General features: G+C 44.1%; 1 protein-coding gene across 1 annotated transcript in view; it reads left to right on the top strand.

Moving 5' to 3' along the window:
* The window catches only part of LOC147701799 (sacsin-like), a 305,895-nt gene that overhangs the window by 9,656 nt on the left and 271,980 nt on the right, over window positions 1–24,259 (top strand). The window contains 1 exon segment of the mRNA XM_086930425.1: window positions 22,462–22,500. Within this exon segment, the coding sequence (XP_086786551.1) occupies window positions 22,478–22,500 (23 nt within the window). The 5' untranslated portion in view covers window positions 22,462–22,477.

Here is a 24,259-nt window from a genome sequence, read left to right as displayed (position 1 = left end):
AAAAAAACAAAACTCTATGGTCCTCACCTCAGGGAGGCTATGCCTCTCTACTCCAGATATATCAACCCAGAAATTATTCCAACCCCAACTTCCTATTTTTTCTTTCTTCAACAGATATTCATGCTGTGCCCTATCTATGGGCTTTCTATTTATTATTTTAATCACAGGCCTCGAGCAGGTGGCGGTTGTGGGGTTCTACTATTCCATGCGGGTGATTGTTGGCTGAAAAGGCACATGTGTTTTCGTCCCAATTCTTCATTTCTCCATCGTTCTTCCCCTTACTCCTGCTCTGCTATTGTTTGATGTACTGATGAACTGACGAGTGTGAGCGGGGGATTGTGTAGTATGTCATGACTCGTTTTTCCCACTCCCGCCATATCCATCATCATCATCTTTATTGTTTTAGTGTGGAAGAACAGGCCATACAATATACTTCACAGAGATTAAAATTAAACAAAAACAGCATCTAACAATACTTATTTCCATGTACACAAAAATTGAAGAGCACACCCTCCCCCATATAATTCTGCATATGTTTAAAAAAATACAGCTAGCTAATAAAGTGCTTGAATCTATACATTCAGCCTTATAATAAAGTGCTAGTTTCACATTTCAAGTGTGTAATGATTTCCTAACCGTATAAGTTCACGCATGTTTAAAAATACAGGCAACTAATATTAAAGTGCTTGAGTCTATAAGATCAGCCGTATAATAAAATGCTAGTTTTACATTGTAAGTGCATAACAACTTCCTGCCTTGAGTGACGTCTGCCTGACTTACAAGCCTTCCGATCTGGTACAATCAACATTTAAAGATGAACAACAGAGGCATCATTACACTTGAACATCTGTTGGAAGATGGGTTCTTTATGGACTTTTTGGAGATTCAAAGCGCTTATGTTATTTCTTCCACACACGCCCCTCATTTCCCACTACTTAAGGATTCTCTGACTTGTCTTTTTTTCCAGGGAAGCGCCATGGGTACATCTGACCAGACTCTCTCTCCCCCTTTGGACTTTTCTACTAAATTTAAAGCTGCTGCTACATACAAGATACTATCCTGTCCGGTGACTGCCAGAACTAAATCTAACCTTGAACTTTTATGGGAAAAGGACCTGGCACAAGATTTTTCATTTCAAACATGGGACTCAATTTGGTAAAAAATCCACACCTCCCAACGCTCAGCCAGTACAACGCAGACTTTATAATATTTTTATAATAGACTTTTTTCACTCCTACTGACTTCCACAGATTCCTAATTATTAGATTCCCCAAAATGCTGGTCTTGTCACCACGAGAACAATGACCTTTTTCACATGTTTTTTCACTGCCCTTTGGTTAAATCTTTCTGGTCTCCTACATGGCTGAAATTGAAAGAAATGTTATCAACTAATGTGTCTTTTGATATCATACATATTTTTTGGATAGATCTTCGCCTATATAGGACGCCCAGAGAAATGTGGGTAAATTTATTGATTTGTTTTTAGCCATTTCCTTTCAGAGTATCACCTCTAATTGGAAGGACACCTCAAAAATTTAGTTGGAAGCTTGGTGGAACTTGCTTTGTCACCATCACAGACTTGATCGTGCCTATGCCACTTCCACTTCACTGTTGATCAAGAAAGATTTGTTGTGGTTACCACTAACATCTTTTCTTTATAGGTTTGCTACTTGATTTTGCTTGTATATATGATACCAACTTTTATTTCCTTATATTCTTATTGCTGTTTGTTTCTTTCTATCCTTCTTATTGTCGTAAACCTCTGCTTTGTTCCTTCCCCCTTTTCCCCCCTCTTTTTCCTTTCTCTTCTTTTCATTCTTCTCTCTTAACTTAAAAACGTTAAAATGCGTTTACTCTTTGTACAGGTTTTTCCTTTCAAGGTTTTTTTTGCCTTATTGTCACATATATATTTTATCTTTTGTCTTTCTTGTTACATGACTTTGTACTAATGTTTTATTTTGCTTATTATCTTAATAAAATTCTAAACTAAAAACAAATGTATATTCAGCACTACATCGAGCAAGAACAAGAGGAATTCGGTACTGGTAAGGTGCAAATTCAATTGGTTGCAATGTCCAAAACCAAGTAGTAAAAATATGGGTTGCATACACATTAAGAATATACCTCCCACTGAAATCAGTGCATCAAAATGTAAACATCAAAATAATGACAACTGCATTATAGAACTTGGAAAATCAGTAACTCTATCATATGTCGAAATCCTCACTATTGTAGGTGATAGCCATCTAGTGGCCCTCATGGCTACTTATATATAAGAATCAGTGCGCATGCATAAACCAAAGTGTCCTTACAACGTCTTGATGCCGAGAGCGATGATAAAGGGGCAGAGATAAGATCTACTAGCTTTCTGAGTAAAAGAGCAAGGCAGCATAAAATGCATGACAGATTCCGTCCCCCCAAACTCGCAACTGTAGGTGGCTCAGCTACTGGTGCTGTTTTTCCAGGTGCTAGTAAAACGTTTCGACTGGCAAAATGTCTAGTTTAAATCTCATATACAGAGACTTTTTTAAGTTCCGGATACAGTGTGTGCAAGCACAGTTGCAATTTGGCAAAAGGTTTGAAAGCTTGAAGATGAACTACCATTTTCCCTCTCAGGTGATTGAGATTATACTCTTGTATATCAGACGGTTGGTGTGCTGTGGTGCAGTGGGTCCCTTTTGGACCCTGTATCACACTTGTGTCCTTATAGTCCCTGCTCATTGCTGTTGGTGGTGGTTCCCAGTGGCAGGGGGATATGTATGTTAGAAATGGGGTTTCTGGTCTGGGAGCTGCCTCAGGGGAACAGGCGCCGACCACGGCACATGTGGAAACACAGACAGTGGCCACAGGGTCGTCTCCTCGAATCAGGATGGGTGTCTGTCAGCAGACGTACCTGGAAACAGCAGGGAGATTACAGCGTGTTCAGAAGCTGTCCGAGCTGGGTTAAGTCCGGCTAAATCAGGGATATGCACTGCAAGGTGATACTATGCCTGAGAACCCCTCTCAGACATTATCCCCTCCGGCGGCCATCTTCAGTTGCATTGGTCCGGGGCAGATCAGTGTTCTGGGAGCTGCAGCCTCTGGGCAGGTTTCAGGGAATGCAATGCCGGCCTGCAGCTAAGGGTGTCAATGCCACTCTCCTGGGCAGGTGGTTTCATTCTCCATGCTTGTATCGACATGAGTGGGCCTCTTTATTTGCTACATTTATTATAAAATTCCAGCCTTCAGTTGAATTTTCAACTATTCCTTCACTTTCCTTTTTGCTTTGAGTCATTAATGTGTGTACATTCTCCTCAACCTCTTTCATTTTATTGACCAGTCTATTAGTGAATATCTCTCCCAACCTTTGACTAACCCTTTTGCAACATCCTATCACTATCTTGAGGACAAAGAACATCAACAGCATTTATTCGGAGAACAGGCACCAAGGCCTCAAATAGTCCTGACATCCAGGATTGTACCCAAGTGAACCACCCTAAAAACATTTTTCAGGGGCACCCCACTCATGCACCATCTTCATTTGCAAGGTATAACAAGTTTGTATGGCCTCTGTTAGTGTTCTCTTATCTGAGTCATTGGCTGGAACATGCAGCAAGCAGTTTGAATCTTGGCACATTCTTCCCCCCTTCCATCACCGTCATTAAGACTAACACATATCTATGCTGCATAATCATTACTCTCATAGCTTGCAATTCTTTCTTGAACGTGTAAAGCCATCTTCAATGGCGTTGATGGCTTTAATTATTTCCCAGTGGGTTATCTGGAGCCAATGTGCAGTTGCTTTTGCTTGAACTAACAGGAAGCTGCTTCCAAAAAAGATCTGTGCATCATTAAACAGCCTGTGTTTTTGCGGGATGCCTTCCCAGGCTGTAGTACTGAAATATTCTGCAGCTCTCTTCCTCCGATGATGGTGCAGCAAAGTTGTTAGATGGCTCATTGGATGATCATGCAGTTGAGAGATGTCAACTCCTGGAATCACCAGGGAGGCTGTGTGCACGGTCACCAAAGTACAGAGGCCTTTCCAACATGAAGGAAGTCGCTAAAACAGCAACTCTCCACAGTTCTAGTAATAATCCATTAGACTAGATGTGTCCCATTGCATGTCGGCATTAATTATTGTAACATTGCAATTGATGTTGTCTCCCACCGGGACCATACCATTTCCCCTGAAATAAAAAGAAAAAAATGAGTTTTCTACCTGCTTGAAGAGTTGTGTCTCTGCCCAAGTTAGTCTAGATATGTTCTTATCCCACACTGCCTGGCACTTCTTCCGTCATATGCTATTATCAGCCTGGTTTCCATGCCACAGAGAAAGGACCCTGCACCCAAAAGTAGCGCCATTGTGGCAATGACTATGAACATATACTGATCTATTTACTCAGAATATGCCTTTCCTGAAAATCGGGCCGAGGTAATTCCTGCAGAAAAGTGTAGGTTGGGATACCCCCAAATCCCTGCTATAATATTTTAGCTCTACATGTTTCACTCTTATACCTCATAAACGCTGTCTTGGCCATTGAATCTAACTTCACTACTAGCTCTGTTGCAGTCTATTAGGATGTTCATTACATCTGCTAACTCTTCCTCATATCCCGTAGTGTTTATTAGGAATGCTCCCTGTTTGACCTGCAGTGGCTGCATCTGCGCTTGTATTCTCCAGAGGAAAAGATGTAACAAACACATGGTAATAATTGGTGGTACCTCTTTGGACGAGTTGGACTGAATTGGTGGCTTGTGAAATCAAAGAGCAAACAAAGCAAGAGGTATTAAAGTCTGCGTGACTATCTCCATCATATGCTGATACCAAATATTATCTAATAAGCCAGCATGAATAATATGGGATATATTTTTCTGCTCTTGTACAGCTCTCTACAAACACATGATATTGTAAGCCCCGTACATTAGGTAAAATACCATTGTAATGTAGCTGCCAACATAAGAAGACATAAAAAGAAAAACAAAACAGCATGTATAACTGTCCACTAGTAGAGTTAACAAAATACTCCACTGGTGCTTTGAAGGGAGACATCGTTACTCCTGTGCCTCTCTTCCCTTCACTTGCTCAGCCTCTGTCGGTAGAAGTGTCTGGGGCAAGGCAGGGTCCAGTCACACGTCTGTCACATGGATTCATGATTTCTTGCCATCCATTTTGACTGCAGTGGGTGTACTCATTGTCACTGAGAAGGGACAGTCAAATCTGGGATCCTTTCATTTGTGGATGAAATTCCGCACATAAACTTTCTGGCCAACAGGTATCAGGCTGGTCTGCTGGTCTGAGGTGGTCTTCTCCTTTCGAAATACCTGTTTAGAGAAGAACTTGACAGACTTCATTAACTCAGACAAATAGCAACTTCTTTCATCCCCTTAAACCTCAGCTGGTTTATGGGCATCTGTCTTTTGCCGTGCGATCGTTAAAGGGGTGGACATGGGACGTCCTGTCACTGTTTAAAGTGGGGTTAAATGATGACCGCTTCCTGGCTGATTTCTGAGAGAGTACAAAGCCAGTGGTAGGCTGTACAGCCATTTCTTTTGCAGAGTAGCACATACATTGCTTATTTTATTGTTGAGGAGGCCATTTAGATGTTCCACTATGCCATTACCTTAGGGATGATAAACAGATGACAGTTTGTTTTATCCCTAGGGTGGTTCAAATGTTTTGAAATACTGCATTGACAAAATGTGGCCTGTTACAGTAGCAGATGGCACCTTGATCACCTCACTTATCAGAAAATTAGTTGCTAATTTAGCATCATTATGTGCAGAGGGTCCTGCCTCAATCAATTTCGAGAATGGTCAAACAACTACTATAAGATATCTGTATATGCTAATGTTTTCAATTGGCAAAATCTAAGTGTACATTTTTAAATGTACCTATTGGGCATGGTATTGTTGAGGTGATCTCCTTAAAGCATGGTTTGGGGCTGTACTGTTGATATACTGCGCATTCTGCAATGTACATAATGATAATTTCAGATAATTGTGGAATATAACAATCTGCCTGTAGTGCAGCAATAAGATACTCTTTTGCGGTGTGTGCTGGGAGGGTTAGTTTCTCTAGAGCCGCGCTCAACAGGGCTTGGGGCATTGCCTGTACTCTCTTGCCTATAAACGAAATCTGGTGGTGACGTTGTTCCCACAGCTCCCTTTCGTGAGGTCATGCTTGTTCTTGCAATTCATGCAAATGTAATTTTGCTATCTCAGTATATGGGTGCGGTAATTCTGAAGCATCCTATTGCCTGCTTTTCATCATACCTAATGTGTGTTCATCACATTGTTTATAATTTAGGATAGCTTTAGTTGCTTCTTTTGCTGCCCCATCTCCCAAAACATTACCCCTAGAGATAAGAGCTTGCTGACTAGTGTGTACTGCACATTTTATCGCTGCAACTTTAAATGGAAGTGTCAAAGCTTGTTTAATTTGTGCCAATACATCTATATGCATCACAGGGGACCCATCTGATTTAAGAAATTCCCTACTTTCCTATCTGTGAATGCTCAAATGTCCAGTGGTGGTAACATATGTTGAATCTGAATAGATGACCTCTCGCCCCTCAGCTCACTGTGGTGCTTCGATGATGGCCACGAATTCAGCGGCTTGTGCTGAAAAATAAGAAGGTAGTGGTATCTGGCTAATGATTTGTAATGCTCATCTCTTACAACTGCTGCTCTAACCCGTTTCCTGATCTATGAAATAAGAGCCATCAACAAAGAACAACATGTTCCTTGGGATGGGGTTCTCTCCTGCTTTACTTTATTCATCTGATATGTAATTAGCACAGTCATGTACTTGTTGATCGTCAGTAACTGGGTGTACATGGAATGTTGCTTGATTAACTGTGACAGTAAACTAATGTAAAGATGCACTGAAAGTATGACTTCATATCCACATGCCCTCTAGTTTTGAGGGTGCTTTTGCTTCTTTACAAAATAGCAAAAACTGCATACTGTTGATCTGTGCAGCTAGAAAAAACATTACACATTTTAGATGCTAGATACACCTTCCCTTATTTTATTTTTTTAACAAAATACAACTGCAATACATCACTACAGTTCGTTTAGCAGTATCCTCTATCAAAAATATTACTTTGGGCATTTTGTTGGTTGACAGTATTAGAAAAGCCAGGTAGGCAGGCCAACCAAAAACATTTCGTAATGGAGGGACAGTGCTATGATGACTCTGAGTCATTGAAGCTCAATGAAGGGGTGGAACAATTGGTAAATGAAGGACATATTGGTTGGCAAATGCAATAGGACCGTCCTCATGCTACTTTCCGGCTATGCTGCACTGTCCTAAAAAAACTGCTGGTGTAATACTGTATAAATAAATGATGATACATACAAAACAACATTGACAGATGGCTGTGGAGAACCCCGCCTCCATGTAGCCACAGGGAACCGCTGTTACTCCCCCTGCAATGGAGCCCGCAGACTCCCGAACTGGAGCTTCAGCGACCTGGAACGAAAGTCTGTCCAGCAGGCGTTTTCGGCAGCTGATGTTGTTGAATTGAGGTAACGGGATCCCTACAGGAAAAGCCTACAGTGCAACGGTGGAGACCGCAGCGTACATGTCCGCATGTTTTTGATCCCCACTGGTGGAGACTAGTGTGAGGTGAAGTGGCGTGAAGTCGAGCCTTTCACGGCCTTCATGGTGATTCGTGACTGGGGAAATCTCGGAGCCTGAGCCCTGAGGAAACTACGGTCAATGTGCAGCAAGGACAAGCTGGTCTGTAATGGTGAGCCAACCAGGCAATCCTGGTTTCAGCTGTTAGAATAGGCAAGGGGTTGTTTTGTATCGTCAGCTGCAAGAGTTAGCTCCCTCCTTCCCCATCTCTTTGGTCGAATGGTTTCAGAGCTGGCAGCTCTCCTCATTTAGGTCAAGGTACAAAGGGTGGAGGGTGTACGCTAATCGGGACTTTGAATACCTCTCAGACTAGACCTAGGATAAGATGGGAAAATATTTGAAACAGTTGAACGCCACCGCAAAAGTTGACTCTGCCGCAGGGCTTAAAGCTAAAACTCACTTAGCTCAAGCAAAAGCGGTATAATCTGCGGCCAGAGCTGAACATACCCTAAATCGACCTGGCCTAAATTCAAGTTTCGAGAGCTCTGAAGAAGAGGCCTCCTGAGTTTCACCAGTAGGGGGAAGATCCCGGTGCACAGAAGCAAATAGGCGGTAAGCTGGACGACTCAATCAGGGTGAGGAAGGAACAGGTAACCGAGTCTACAGCAGGGGCAAGCAAGGAGAGATGAAAAACTCCAAAGACTTTCCGTTATTCTCTAAAACAAAAGCATCTCAGCCGGCTCCAGCCAAAATCTATGGCAAAACTGCAGCAACCTATAGAGGGGGTCCCAGAGGATGTGCCAACTAGTTCCTTGCAGACTTTATTTTCGTTATCATGGGCCCAGGCGCCTTCTATAGTCATTCTGGCATCACAAATGTCTGGTCAACCTCTGCGAAGTCCGACTATACCATCAACACCACAGATGCAGGCTCTGGCGCTTGGCCAGTCACCTCCAGAAGACATCATAGTTCAGCAGCAGCCGGAGGCTCATTTACAGTTCCAGATACAGCCCCAGACACCTAGCAAAGGTTGTTCGGAATTCTCAGGCCAGTTAGCCGGGAACCAGGAGCAAGATGGTAAATCACAATAGGGCGAGTCCGAATCGTTGATAGAAGGATCTAACATTAAACAGATGGACATAAAGACCATGCTTGACATTATCTTGGAGGAGATAAGAGATACGAAGAAATCCCAAGAGAATGGGATACTCTCCCTCTACCTGCATCGTGGGAAAATCGAGGAGGCGGTGGCTTGTTTCCCAACGAGAATTCAAGAAGCTGAATCAAGGATTGCTATCCTGGAGGATCAAATGACCACTAAGCTCCTGAAAGTAAATGAGGCAGCAAAAGATAAAATTGTCCTAGAGAATAAACTCGAGGAACTTCAGAACCACACTCGACATTCAAAGATCCCACATTCTATTTTGATTAACTTAGCTGACTATCGCATTAAAGAGAAGAATCTGGCTAAGGCAATTCAGCAGAGGTAATTTCCAATCAATGAGGTCTCTAGATATGTTAATTTGCTGATATGTCGGTGGTTGCTGCATTGTTTGTGAAAATATTATCTCTTTTTAAAGCTCAAGGGACGCAGGCTTCAATAGCCCAGCAATCCAAGCTACGAGTCCTCGTGAGAGGGAAATTCCATATGTTTTCCACTATAGAGAAAGCCAAGGATTTGTTGAAAGAGATTTCTTCCTCAAAATGAAAATATATATAGTTTGACATTAAGGGTCTCCAGGGACATCGGTAGGAGGGGGGGCGGAAGGTCTCCCAGGGTGCAGCACCAGGGCACCCCAGAGCAAAGTAGTGGGTGAGATGTGGCATGCAGGGATTCACTCATTTCTTGGGGGAGGGGGGGGTTGTATGGTATAGGGGAGGTAGCGGGGTGTATGGCAGTAAAAAGAACAGCAGCAACGGGGATAAGGAAGAAGAAAAAGGGTTTTGAACTCGAATGATCATTGACACTGTATTAATTATAGAAATGGTTAGTAAATGTCGTATTATGTCGATAAATGTTAATGGTATGCCAAACAAACAAAAATATTGAGGGCTTATAAGATAGCTGGCCTCCTTTACGCCCTAAGTTCTCTTTCTCCAAGAGACTCCCCTTCAAACAAATCCACCTAAGCTCTTTCTCCCTAGACTGTTTTCAAATGACTTTTTTGCGCCAGCCGGGCTGGCAATGAGAGGAATAGCTATTTATTTCTGTAGAAGTTTGGCATGGGAGTTCGTCCAAGTTCGGAGAGATCCGCAGGGAAGATGGTTATGGGTCATGGCTAAATTAAATGGGACTGCATTGAAGTTTGTTAATTATTATGGCCCAATCACGGATGACCCCTCAGCTTGATGAAGGCCAATGATCTGCTCAGGGGAGTTCCTGGACAGATCATTTTTGGAGGCGACTTTAACTATATCCAAGACCTGAGAAAAGATACTTCCAACAAAAATAAGAAGCAATTAAAGCTAAAGACAGAAAAAAGTCCTAGATGCTATAATACAAAATTACCAGCTAAATGATCAATAGCGCAAAGCCAATCAGGTAGCGTGTGATTTTACATGCTACTCCTGTCAATTTTAGACAGCATCTTGTATTGATTTTTCCCTAAAATCTCAGTCTCTGAATTACATAGATGCAGAAAGTGGGGCTTATCCATTTTCAGACCACTCCTTTATTAAGTTAGATCTAGAAATCAAAGAGGGTAAGAGGACGAGAACCAGGTGGCAGATGGATCGTCTCCTTCTCCTAGACCATCAATGGGTAGCAGGCTTAAGAGAGTGGATTCATGATTATTTCAAGATCATAGAAGGGACAGCGGAACCATTTCAGTATGGGGGGTTCAAGGGGGCTGTGCGTTGGCAAATGATCGCCTTTTTGGCTGCTCAGTCCAAAACACAACGTATCAAAATAGCCGAACTCCAGCAGGCAGTTGATAGTGCCTCGATTCAGAGAAATGCACCTCTACGGGGAGATGGGTTAGCAGCGAATCAGCTCAAAAAGGCAAAACATGCATAACTCAATGTACCTTTTCAAGTCGGGAGTGGCAGGACCCATCTCAGTTAGGAAGTAAGGCTTTAAGAGCTGCACATTTTTAAAAAATTGACCTTTTTGTCTAATGGATGGCATACTATACACCTAAAGCACTCAGTAAAAAATTTAAAAAAGTAGAGAATAGATGCTTCCACTGTCAGGCAGAAGGGGAAAGGGCATGGCTACATATATTTTTTATGTGTCCAAGGCTAGGGCTATTTTGGGGCAAGATTTTTTCGGTCATAAGCCTGGTGTTCCAGAAGAGGTTAGATCCAGAGGTAGATGTAGCAATCTTAGGCATTACTACATCTAGGGTAAATTTGACAATGACAAAAGTGGAGGAGACCTTTCTAGCTATTGCTTCCGTTATTGTTTGATTCCCAATTCTTAAGAATTGGAGTTCGGCAGAAGCACCTTCATATTCGAGGTGGCTAAATAAAATGAAAGGAACCATAAATTTCGAAGAAACATATGTGAGGCTGGTGGGTGCTACAAAAAAAGTTCACAGCAGTTTGGAAATACCTAGTGAATCTTGAAACTACGACGGAATAGGAGCCTCTTCTTCATCCTGGATTAACTAAATTTTAAGCTATCGTAATTTGGTATATCGAGTATAGTTATTTCGCTTGGTAAAGGATAGTTTGTTCTGGGTTTTCCAGTGTACTTCAGCACGTTAGAATTGCATATCTGTAAAGAGTTGGGATATTACCTTCTGCACTCTTAAAAAAGGGTATGCTGCCAGATTATTGTTGCAATATGTCTGTCTGCACTTGTACTGTATTTATTTTATTCATGATTTGTATGTATTGTTCAAATGGCGCTTTTTAATTCCCTGTTATTTATTACAGTTGCGATACCCCTTATGCTCTGTTAAATAAAAAAAAATTTAAACAACACCAGGGGGGCGGGAGGGGGTGTCTACCATGACTATGGTACTCTCTCGTTCTACTGTTTAAACATGAGAAAGAAAAAGAAATTTCTTTCAACAAACATACGTAGATTAGCTTACGTCGGCATGCAATCTTTACAGGAGAGTACCTGTCCTTCTATCTGTTCTTAGACTTACAGTACCAGTCCCCAAGATAAATAAGAAGAGAGGTTACATACAGGAGGAAGTCAATTATAGAAACATGAAATATAGAAAAAAACAAGGATAATGCAGGGATTACAAGAATGTAGGAAACCTTAAATTTAAAGAAGAGTAGAATAAGAAAGGGGACAAGCATAGTTACAAAAAAGAAAATATTTTTTCAAAATGAGGAGAGGTGAAAAGTATGGAAATGATAATATTAACAGGAGGACTTTCTGGGGCCAGCAGCTCCATCAGCCGCAGTGCTGGTGGTGGTACCCCTGGCTCACTGATCCAGATACAAATGAGTGGTACAGTTAATCTACCCAAAAATATTTTTACAGCCAAAGGTAAACACAGTAACATTGTCATTTTCTAAATCAGATTGCTTATAGTGCTGGTACTGAGTTGACCTATTCATAATTTTGTAAACCTAGGCCCTATTCCAAATTTCCTAACCCTAACCTACATTTGGAACTACTAAGGCATTTCAACAAATAATCTTTGCTTCTCATCTCCGTCTCAACCCCCTTTAATGGTCCAACTGTTTTCAGTTCATAGATGCACACTACATTTCACTTGGAGATTGCTTGGGACTGTATGAGTTACATAAAGACAGGCACAAAGAATGCTAACTCACTAGTATTATTGCTATTACCACTATCTTAGTGACAGGGCAGCGGGTCTGCAAGGCTTCTTAAATAATCAGCCCAAGTGAGTGCCGATGAGTATGATTAGGTAGTGCTGAGCACCTGGCAAGCAGGATCACATAATATTCATAACAAACTTAACGCACCTCTGAGTTGGAGTGGCATACTATTAAATTATTGTAGAACACAACAAACAAATAATTACTCACAGAGCCCCGCAAACTCAACACCCAGCATTTCCTGCTCCCTGCCAAGGATATTGGCGCAGCAGTGAGACAACTGCTGTTGGGTGTTCTGAGCCCGAGTGTTTTGCCAGATACATGGGGCACCCTCCCCCACAGCAGTTGACGCTCCTGGAGGGTGTACCCGTTCGCAGGCCTGCCGCCTGTCGCCAGCATTGTGGGGAGGTGGAGTTGCACGTAAAAAAAAAAGAAGTGCGGCCACCTCTCCCTCAGAAAAAAACGGTGGGGTGCTTCACCCCTTGGTGGCGCTGGCGAACGCAAGGTAGTCGGGTAGCAGCCGCACTGGCACCGCTCTCCCTGCCTCACCATGCTTTGCCATGGCGCTGGGTGGGAAAAATAAAAGAAATAGGAAAAGAAAGGATTTACAAGAAGATAAATAAAAGAAGTATAGGTAAAACCAAACCAAAGCACAAAAAAGTTGCAAACAAATTAAAAAAGACTAAAACATAAAATACACAAAGACACACACTAATAAAATAAAGGTAAATGAGGGGTGGATGAGTAGGATGGGGGGGGATTGTAAAGATTTAAGGAGAATAGAAAATTGGGCTCAGGCTCAGCACACGCACAGAACAGGAAACCAGGTAAAACAAAATTACCGTGCCCTTGCGGACCATGTGGTACCGTTAGCGCCGCTCTTGTGGCACGCTGGGAACACCAGTAAACAACATTTTCACTTGCCTACACATACTTTTACTATAAGTCTGAAAGTTTAACTAAGGCATAAATAAAACATAAATATTGACATAAGGGACATACTCTCACTCAAACTGGAGAACCTATAATTTAAGAGACGACTTCCACTGAACAGGAGTACTTACATTTTTAAATAGGCTATTAGGAACTCCTAAATCTACCCCAAACCTTATAATACACAATGAATTGGGTTTCAGCTTCCCGAAAGATAGGGTAGGCCTGGTTCCTATTTTACTATGGATTAAAATTTGGTCTAGTCCTGAAAGGGCTTTTTCACGCAGAATAGTAGAGGACTGTTCATGGCAATGCATTTGGACAGCAGTGACATGGCTTAAATATGTTAAAAATAGCTTTCCAGAGCCAGGTTTGAGGAGTCTTTTTGAAATTCCAGGTAATATTACTGCACACTGTAAGGTCCAGGTCAATAAATAAAGAGGATACTAAGATCATGAAAGCACTCAATATGATAACCATTAAATCATACATCCCACTTTAAACCACCCAAGACATAGAGCAATACTTAGCATGGATAAAGGCGTCAGAACGTAGATTTGATCTTACATGGTTAAGAGTGAATACAATTCATTACCTAGTGGCCTTCCATATTGCTGACACCTGGTTCGTGTCGTTACCGTGTTGCCAATGCTATAGGAAGTCACCTCAGTCAACTAAGCACTATGCTAATTTGCACCTTGTATATCTCTTTTAGAAAACAGTTCTTTTTCCCTATTATCAGCAGAGGATCTTTTAATACTCCTCATGAAGGTTTACACCATTTACAGCATCTTGATCCTACTCTGATATGCTTTGCAGATTTAACTTTTAGCAATCAAGTGCTGAGATTAAGGAACCAATATGAACTGTGATCCCTGTTTTTGACTTTGATGCAGGTTCACGTTGATTGCTCAGTATAGATTTGGTTGTCATTAAACTACTCCTATAGGCAATGTGAAATTTGGGTAGGATCAACTTTGCAGGGCCATTTGTATTAACGTAACTTATTTTTTAGGGGGGCAAATATTTCAGCTCAAATGTGATATTTTATTACGATTTTATTGAAGTGTGAAATCTCTGTATGTGATTTTATGCTTTCATGGCCAATATTTACCGAATAAAGATGATGAGGATGATGAACAGTAGTACTCTTGAATACTTCCCAGTGCAACGTATGGAACCCACTTATGAAGCCTGCAGCGTTCATTACTGTGGTAGGCCTTCCTCGCAGATGCTCTGCCAGAAACACCATCCAGAAGCTACACTGGCTGCGTATTGAAGCCCGAGTTCGATTCAAGGCTCTCACCACTGCCTTTAAAATTCTTAGATCTGACTGCCCTGGACTCCTACGCCCACTCCTGGTACCTTACACCCCCCAGCGCGCCCTACGCTCCTTAGGACAACCCCTTGTGGTTGTCCCTCGAACAAGGCTTAGCAGAATGGGTGGCCGTTCTTTCAAGGTGTTGGGGGCGAAGCTTTGGAATTCCCTGCCACCCCACATTCGCTCCATGACAAACCTGATGGCCTTTCGTAAGGCAATTTAAACATTTCTGTTTTCCCTGACATAATCTTCCTGCAGTTCCTCTCCCTCCCTTCCCTCCCCTCAGGTATCTGTTATGGTTCAGCGCCGGGACGCCTCGTTGCTGGGGCAGCTCTTTTGCGCTTAATAACATTTTAACATAACATAACATAACATTATTCTATACCAGTACATGAATATATGTTAATTCATAAGTTTTGTACTTCTGGTGTGCTTCTGGAAATCGTAAAACACTCTAACTTCTCTCACTCCCTCTTTAGTGTGTTGCAGGGAGACTGAAATAAAGAAAAAAGACAATACTTCTCTTTGGCAAGGCAAGCAGAGCTTTATACTATTGCGACAGGGAGTGTAGCTATATTCATACAGTCAAACAGCTGGCCTCAATCGGCTGCTTCACAGGCAGACACTTTAATACTTAGTCATACAATGTTTGTTACAAAAGATTAAACAATTAGTTACTTAATAGTTACACGTATGTTACAGAATAACCATCACCTGTGTCCCTAAACTTTAATCTAATTCTCTACACATTCTTTATTGTAATTCCAACAATGCTTAACAAACTAACCATTCTTTACTCTTGAATGCATGGGCATTTGCATGTGTGTTTTTAACATTCTGCTCCCGAAACCTCTTATCAGATTCTGTGTGCTCTTGGCTAATTCAGTCTCCTGCTCCTATTGTTTAATTGTGTTTTAATCGTCTGAGAACAAGAATATGTCCCTGTGTGCTAAAACCATACTTTCCTTCAAGCTTTCAAACACACGTTTTCCTTGGACTAAGACCCTGGAGGTCATGCACTCTATTTTCAAGTGAACTCCTCATCTCCCCACATCAGCATGACATTTAGGCCTGCACTGCTTTATTACCACATATCATTTTATGTCATTTTGTACTGGTGTCTGTTGTAGCGTAATTTCTCTATATTCTATTCCGTCTATAATAAGTGTGTTAGCTATCTATGTTGTACCTGTCCCATATTATGAGAGACTCGCATTCTGTGCCTTCTGCTAATGCCTCCTCTCCCTAACTTAGTACTTCTATTATGGAAGGTCGTGCTGCTGCTAGACATGTTGTACCTTTATTGTGTTGGGTGTAAAACCTTCTGCTACACATAAGAAAACATTATTCACATTGCCAATACAATGCATGATGTGAATGCAAGAGGGAACCCTCACAAAATATGTGCGCAGTGTTTACTTTTGGATGTACTCGTTAAACAAACCATTTTTTTAGGGCTCGCCTGCTGATGCGCTTCTGCGCATCGCTGGCGAAGCTCTATTACGGCTTATCCAGTTTTGAACCACCACTGGCGATTCCACTGGCGATTTCTTCAAGTGCATGTGCTTTTTAGGTCATTGCGCAAGCGCAAGCCCTAAAAAGCGCGTGCACAATGTCACCAGCCGCCTGCCTGCCTGCCTCGCATTACCAGATCAAAGGCAGCCCAGCCCCCCTCCCACAAGCTTCTCAGCGTGTGCTCTGCCTCAGGCCTGCATTTCTCCTCCCCTCGGGCAAACAGATAGCCGCAATAACACCCTCCCTGCTCAGCTTTTTTCTCAATTTCTCCCCGTCTACACTTCCCATTAGGAGCCCTTCCTCCCCCCAGATAATCTATCTCCATAAGAGATAAGCAGCTCTTCCACCATCTCAAACCCGTATTAGTGCTCCTCACTATGCATGTTTTTACTTAGAAAATCAGCACAATGCAGCAGTGTGACATCAAGCCAGGTTCATCGACATCACTGCAAAAGTAAAGTTTTTATTCCCCATTTCCTCTTCAAGAAAGTGACTGCGCATCAGCCTCTACGGATCAGAAAGCGGAGCCCCTCCACTGACCGGGCTGCGAGTCAAATGGCCATGTTTCACAAATTATGGTTTTCGTGGTCTTATTCTGGAGTAGCCCTGTTGGCAAGAGAGGAAAGAGCAAGGCTCTGACAGTCAGTCCTCCTCTGCTTCATAGTATGCCGCGCCACTATAGTAAGTTGAACAAGGGATATTATTTGACAGAAAGAGGCAACCTGCATCTATTCACGGAAATACATTGAGCAGTCTACATTTTTATTATTTTTTAAAGCTACATACAATGCACCATAACTATTCTAGGTCTACAAATGGAAATACATAACAAGCAATATTTTTATTTATTTTTTAAGAGGTGCATACTTAAAAAAATGATTACAAAAATTAAACATCAACTAGTAATTAAAAAACCTAGCAATTAAGATATGCCACGTCAAATAATAACTTTTGTCGCCAATTAATTATCAGGGTCTGGAATGGATATGGTCACACCCTCACTCACCCTCAACCCCTCACCCTCACTCACCCTCAACCCCTCACCCACACCCTCACTCACCCTCAACACCTCACCCTCAACCCCTCCGTCACGCTCACCCACCCTCACCCTCACTCACCCTCAACACCTCACCCTCACTCACCCTCAACCCCTCACCCTCACTCACCCTCAACCCCTCACCCTCACTCACCCTCAACCCCTCACCCTCACTCACCCTCAACCCCTCACCCTCAACACCTCACTCACCCTCACGCTCACCCTCACGCTCACCCACCCTCACCCTCACCCTCACTCACCCTCAACACCTCACCCTCACTCACCCTCAACCCCTCACCCTCACTCACCCTCAACCCCTCACCCTCAACCCCTCACTCACCCTCACTCTCACTCATCCTCTATCACCCTCAACCCCTCACCCTCACTCACCCTCAACCTCTCACCCTCACTCACCCTCAACCACTCACCCTCACTCACCCTCAACACCTCACCCTCACTCACCCTCAACCCCTCACCCTCACTCACCCTCACTCACCCTCAACACCTCACCCTCACCCTCACTCACCCTCACCCTCACTCACCCTCACTCACCCTCACCCTCACTCACCCTCAACCACTCACCCTCACTCACCCTCACTCACCCTCACTCACCCTCACCCTCACTCACCCTCAACCCCTCACCCTCACCCTCACTCACCCTCAACCCCTCACTCACCCTCACTCTCACTCATCCTCACTCACCCTCAACCCCTCACCCTCACTCACCCTCACCCACCCTCAACCCCTCACCCTAACTCACCCTCACCCTCACTCACCCTCAACCCCTCACCCTCACTCACCCTCACTCACCCTCAACCCCTCACCCTCACCCTCACTCACCCTCACTCACCCTCACCCTCACTCACCCTCACTCACCCTCACCCTCACTCACCCTCACCCTCACTCACCCTCACTCACCCTCAACCTCACTCACCCTCACCCACCCTCAACCCCTCATCCTCACTCACCCTCACCCACCCTCAACCCCTCACCCTCACTCACCCTCAATCCCTCACCCTCACCCTCACTCAACCTCAACCCCTCACCATCAATACCTCACCCTCACTCACCCTCACCCAACCTCAACCCCTTACCCTCAATACCTCACCCTCACTCACCCTCAACCCCACACCCTCACTCACCCTCAACCCCTCACCCACACCATCACTCACCCTCACTCACCCTCACTCACCCTCACTCGCCCTCACACACCCTCACTCACCCTCACCCTCACTCACCCTCACCCTCACTCACCCTCACTCACCCTCACTCACCCTCAACCTCACTCACCCTCACCCACCCTCAACCCCTCATCCTCACTCACCCTCACCCTCACTCACCCTCAACCCCTCACCCTCACTCACCCTCAACCCCTCACCCACCCTCACCCTCACTCACCCTCAATCCCTCACCCTCAATCCCTCACCCTCAATCCCTCACCCTCAGTCACCCTCACCCTCACTCACCCTCAACCCCTCACCCTCACTCACCCTCAACCCCCTCACCCTCACTCACCCTCAACCCCTCACCCACACCATCACTCACCCTCACTCACCCTCACTCGCCCTCACTCACACTCACTCACCCTCACTCACCCTCACCCTCACTCACCCTCACTCACCCTCAACACCTCACCCTCACTCACCCTCAATGCCTCACCCTCACTCACCCTCAACACCTCACCCTCAACCCCTCACTCACCCTCACTCTAACTCATCCTCACTCACCCTCAACACCTCACCCTCACCCTCACTCACCCTCACCCACCCTCAACCCCTCACCCTAACTCAGCCTCACCCTCACTCACCCTCAACCCCTCACCCTCACTCACCCTCAACCCCTCACCCTCACTCACCCTCAACCCCTCACCCTCACCCTCACTCACCCTCAACCCCTCATCCTCACCCTCACTCACCCTCACTCACACTCACCCTCACCCTCAACCTCACTCACCCTCAACCTCACTCACCCTCACCCACCCTCAACCCCTCATTCTCACTCACCCTCACCCTCACTCACCCTCAACCCCTCACCCTCACTCACCCTCAACCCCTCACCCTCACTCACCCTCAACCCCTCATCCTCACCCTCACTCACCCTCACTCACATTCACCCTCACCCTCACTCACCCTCACTCACCCTCACCCTCACTCACCCTCACTCACATTCACCCTCACCCTCACTCACCCTCACCCTCACTCACCCTCACCCTCACTCACCCTCACCCTCACCCTCACTCACCCTCACCCTCACCCTCACTCACCCTCACCCACCCTCAACCCCTCATCCTCACTCACCCTCAACCCCTCACCCTCACTCACCCTCAACACCTCACCCTCACTCACCCTCACTCACCCTCACCCACCCTCAACCCCTCACCCTCAATCCCTCACCCTCAATCCCTCACCCTCACTCACCCTCAACCCCTCACCCTCAACCCCTCACCCTCAACCCCTCACCCTCACTCACCCTCACTCACCCTCACTCACCCTCACTCACCCTCACTCACCCTCTCTCACCCTCAACACCTCACCCTCTCTCACCCTCAACACCTCACCCTCACTCACCCTCAACCCCTCACCCTCACTCACCCTCAACCCCTCACCCTCAACCCCTCACTCACCCTCACTCTCACTCACCCTCAACCCCTCAGCCTCACCCTCACCCTCACTCACCCTCAACACCTCACCCTCACTCACCCTCACTCACTCTCAACCCCTCACCCTCACTCACCCTCACCCTCACTCACCCTCAACACCTCACCCTCCCTCACCCTCAACCCCTCACCCTCCCTCACCCTCAACCCCTCACCCTCCCTCACCCTCAACCCCTCACCCTGGACCCCTCCCCCTCAACCCCTCCCCCTCAACCCCTCACCCTCACTCAGCCTCACTCACCCTCAACACCTCACCCTCACTCACCCTCAACACCTCACCCTCACTCACCCTCAACACCTCACCCTCAACCCCTCACCCTCACCCTCACTCACCCTCACAACACATATTGTGTTACAATAGGTGTCACATTTGCAAAAGATAAAACTATTGGCATTGTAAATAACAAAGCTATTAATTCGCTATTTTCAAAACAAGCACATAAATAAAAAATGTGTCCTTTACAATACCAATAGCTCAAACTTTCCTAATGCAAGACCTATTGCATTGCTGTGCTTCTCTCCCCTGCTGCACTCTCCTGCTCTCTAGAGATGTGGCCTAACGACAAGAGCTGCCATCTAAGTCACGTAAATACAAAATATGTTGCATTCCAAATGCTATAGGTGTCACATTCGCAAAAGTTATAACTATTGGCATTGTAAATGACAAAGCCATCAATTTAGCAATTTTAAAAACCAACAAATAAATAACATATGTCATTTACAATACCAATAACTCCAACATTTATAATGTGAGACCTATTGCATTTCCAATGCTTGTTTAATGGAGTAGGCGACTTGGTAAAAGTTTAAAACATAGCTGACAAGCTCTGGCATGTTAGCCCAAAGCACATTGAATGCTCGAGTTTTGAGTCCATGGTGAAACTGTTAAGAGCAAAACTACCAGCCCACAATGGTTGGGAAGAACAAACAGATGATGGTATCATATGCCCAGGCACCAAAGTGCAGTGTTGTGAAATGCAAAATAAAATGTGGTTCCTGGCTTTCTTTCCTTGTAAAAAGTCATAGGTTAAACAGCCCAGTGAGTGAGAGGGCAGAGGTAACATTTCCAATGTAAATGCCTGCATTTCACAGCTATTGGGTTAACAATATGAAAACTCCCAGGAAAACCAGCAAAAGGCATCCTTTACCATAGGAATGTGGAAAGCAGTAGTTAGGCGTGCCTAGTGACACGCAGAAAGGAAAAAAACAGTTGTGTTGCTCTTATTCCCAAACACATCCTTGGACTAGAACTTTGTGCGATTTTGATGGTGAGCTCAAAACACTCCTATGACTCCCTGCGATGAAGAAGTGCAGCACAAGCCGTAGGTTCTGTCTGCAAGTGCAGCCAGTGATAGAGGTTGAAGAGGACAGGAACTGATGGGAACCGCGTCGCGTTACCTTTCCTCAGCATGTATTTCAGGAACTGTCCATTCTGAATGATTGAAGGTAGCAAGTGAACATTCTTGAATCAGCAGATCTTTCATTAATTCTGCTTGGCTGCCATCAACCAATTGGAATTGGTATCTGTAATTGATCCATTCTGTTTCAGGAATGGCCAGGCAGCTATTCTGAATAACCCAGAACCCCGCCCCCAATTCATTGTCCTTATGTCAGAATATTGAGGAAAGAAATATCGTGCTGCAAATATATTGTCGAAAAAATATTGACAACCAAAATATTATGGAGAAAGTCTAGATGTACTGTTGTTAATTTAATATCTATGTACTTTGAACATATACATATTGTCATTTCATATGTTAAATATGGTAAACCTATACTCAATTTTGATCCTTACCTTACAAATATGTTGATGCTGACATTTTTTGCTATAGTATTCTTATAATATCTAAATCCTAATATTCGGGCTGGCAGTTTCGAAGCCAGTTATTTCTTAGGTTAACCTGTGAATAGTCAGTGAGGTGGGGAAGAGTGTGTCACATTTCAAGATCACTTCTTGCTAGGTCTAGAGATGTTGGTCGCATGTCAGGCTCTCCTTTGATTGTAGGTAGTGCTGTGACACAATGAATACTTGATAGGTCTGGAGCAAAATCGTTCGCATTCCAGACTTCCTTCTGATGATTGATTGGACTGTGGCCGTAGAAGTCATGTCATCTTGCCTCTAGATGGTCAGTAGGCATGGGCAGTCATATATGTGTCCAATTGATGTCAATGGGCGTAAAGAAAATCTTTGATTGCAGATGTCAAGACTCTTTCATTGTTTTGTGTACGGAGCTCATTTCTAAATAAGAACCCATTCCTGTATGATAACCTTTATTTCTCAATCTTTAGGTGTGAAGACAAAACATTTAGTGCATTAAATAAACCTTTAGGTGGTCGAGTATGTGGTCCATTTTAAAGGTCAGAGATGCAGTAGTTGCCTAAGGTGACGCATAGTGTAGATATGGCTGAGGTCACATGTTTTTAGTCTGATTGAGATGCTGCGTTGTGAGGTTCTGTCGGGTGAGGTACTGTCAGTTGATGCGCTGTACTGACCCTGGCTGAGAAGAGGCGCTAAGGGGCTGGTAACACAAATTATGGCAGTTGAGCATCAGTTAAAAATCCCCCATGAAGTGCTGGTGAGCCGAGGGGGAAGTCCCACCTCACTTGTATTTCCGGTGAGCACAAGGCAGTATCCGGTTGAGGATCCATGTCAAATGTCTGTTTTTTAACAGTTTGCTTTTTCTTTCCAGCTCTGAAATCTTCATCATGTCTCAAAGACCACGGAAAAGGTGAGTAAACGTTCACGAAGCTGCTACAAGGGTCACTGTGATGGAGAAGGGAGGGGGCAGTAATGATATGGTAGTGAGATGCATAATGTGCATGCTGTAGCTCAGGAGACATCATTCCATCAACCTTCTTGTTTATGCCAGCTGTCATCATGCCAGTTACATGCATCCTGTTGGGAGACGGAGATGGAGATTCAAACAAAGCAGCATGCATTAAATCCTATAGGGGCAGTGTGTTCTAGATATATGATATAGCTAGATGTAAACCAAAGTGAAATGCCTACGGTTGCAGTATGACTTTCTTTAAAAGTGCGTACAGCCGGTCTGTTTGCGGCTACACCGCTGCTGCAGTTGATTTGATTGCAGTGCTGATGTGTTGAGGTACTGCTGTCCTAGAGCAAAATGACTGATCTTTTTAAAAATGGCTGTACTGTGGGACATTTTCAAGACAAATGGGCCTACGTATCTGTGCTGTTTAACTCGAATGCACATGGAGACCGATTGATGCTCAGCTACAGTTTGCTTCTGAGTTGAAGGCTGCGTCCAAAGGGGTGTTGAGTTTAGAGTCTGAGGGTCCTCCTCTCTTCTGTTAGTTGGATATTGATGGGACTTCTGTGCAGACAACGGCTGAATCAAAATCACCATATATTATCCTGTCTCCAGATGTATTTTTATGAGTGTGTGAAAGATTTGAGTTTGTTATATATATGTCTTGGGAGTAATGGATATGTTTCCAAAGCAAACAGGGTATATCCAGTAAGACCCTTAAGATTAAAAATGTGGCGGCTGTAAGAAAGATATATGTTGCTAAGAAGGAAAGTACGTTGCTGAGGAGTTGTCATGATCCAAAATGGGGCATTGTATTGAGAATGGACAGCATGAAGCCAGTGGAGCGGATCATAGATGGTGTCACTGCATAAACAGAGCAGTGATATCCAGAAGTGTTCAAAGAAGTCCATGGAAAAAATTGAAGAGGTTAAAACACAAGATTGCTTTGTGCAATGGTGAGAACCGTTGGTACTCAAAGTACTGTACGAAAGATACCCATCACTTCGCATCATCAGCTGAAGGATGAACTAGATAAATTATTAAAGCTTGGAGTGATTGAACTGGTGAAAGCATTGAAATGGGCAAGCCCAATTGTAATAGCACAAACTTGTAGGGACTATCAGGTACATGCATCAAGGTGGGATTTTACGAGTCCTTAATTGCGATTATTTAGGAATCACAATTAAGGACTCGCAAAAGCCTATCCATGTAGGAATGGCTATAATAATTGCGCTTCCTTAACATTCCTTAATTGCGACTCGCAATTAAGGAATGGCTCTCCATTCATTCCTATGGGCCAATAGGCCCATAGGAATGAATGGGAAATTGCATGCACAGTTCGCAATAGGTACTCACAAATTGCGCATGCAATTTCAAGGGTGTCAAAAGGACACCCAGTTGCACCCCTGAAATTGTGATGTGCCTCCATGTTGCGCACACACATTCCCCAAGTGCATGTGTGTGTACAACATGAAACTTTGAACAATACACTTCAGTGCATTTTTCAAAGTTTTTGCAAATTACCGACCAGTTTAATTGCTCGGTAGTCTGCGGCCCCAAATAGCCAAATCACTATTTAAAAGTGGTTCTTGCATTGCATTTAAGGAATCTCAAATTGCGATTCCTTAAATGCAATTGCAAAAAATTGTGATTACCTAAATTGCACGTCCCCAGCGCTTTGATGCATCCTAAAGGCCATTTTGCGATCGCAAAC

Source organism: Lissotriton vulgaris, chromosome 7 (assembly GCF_964263255.1).
Source record: "Lissotriton vulgaris chromosome 7, aLisVul1.2, whole genome shotgun sequence".
In the NCBI taxonomy this organism is placed as follows: Eukaryota; Metazoa; Chordata; class Amphibia; order Caudata; family Salamandridae; genus Lissotriton; species Lissotriton vulgaris.
Note: the sequence above shows the minus strand (reverse complement) of the source record. Positions and strands in the feature narration are given on the sequence as shown.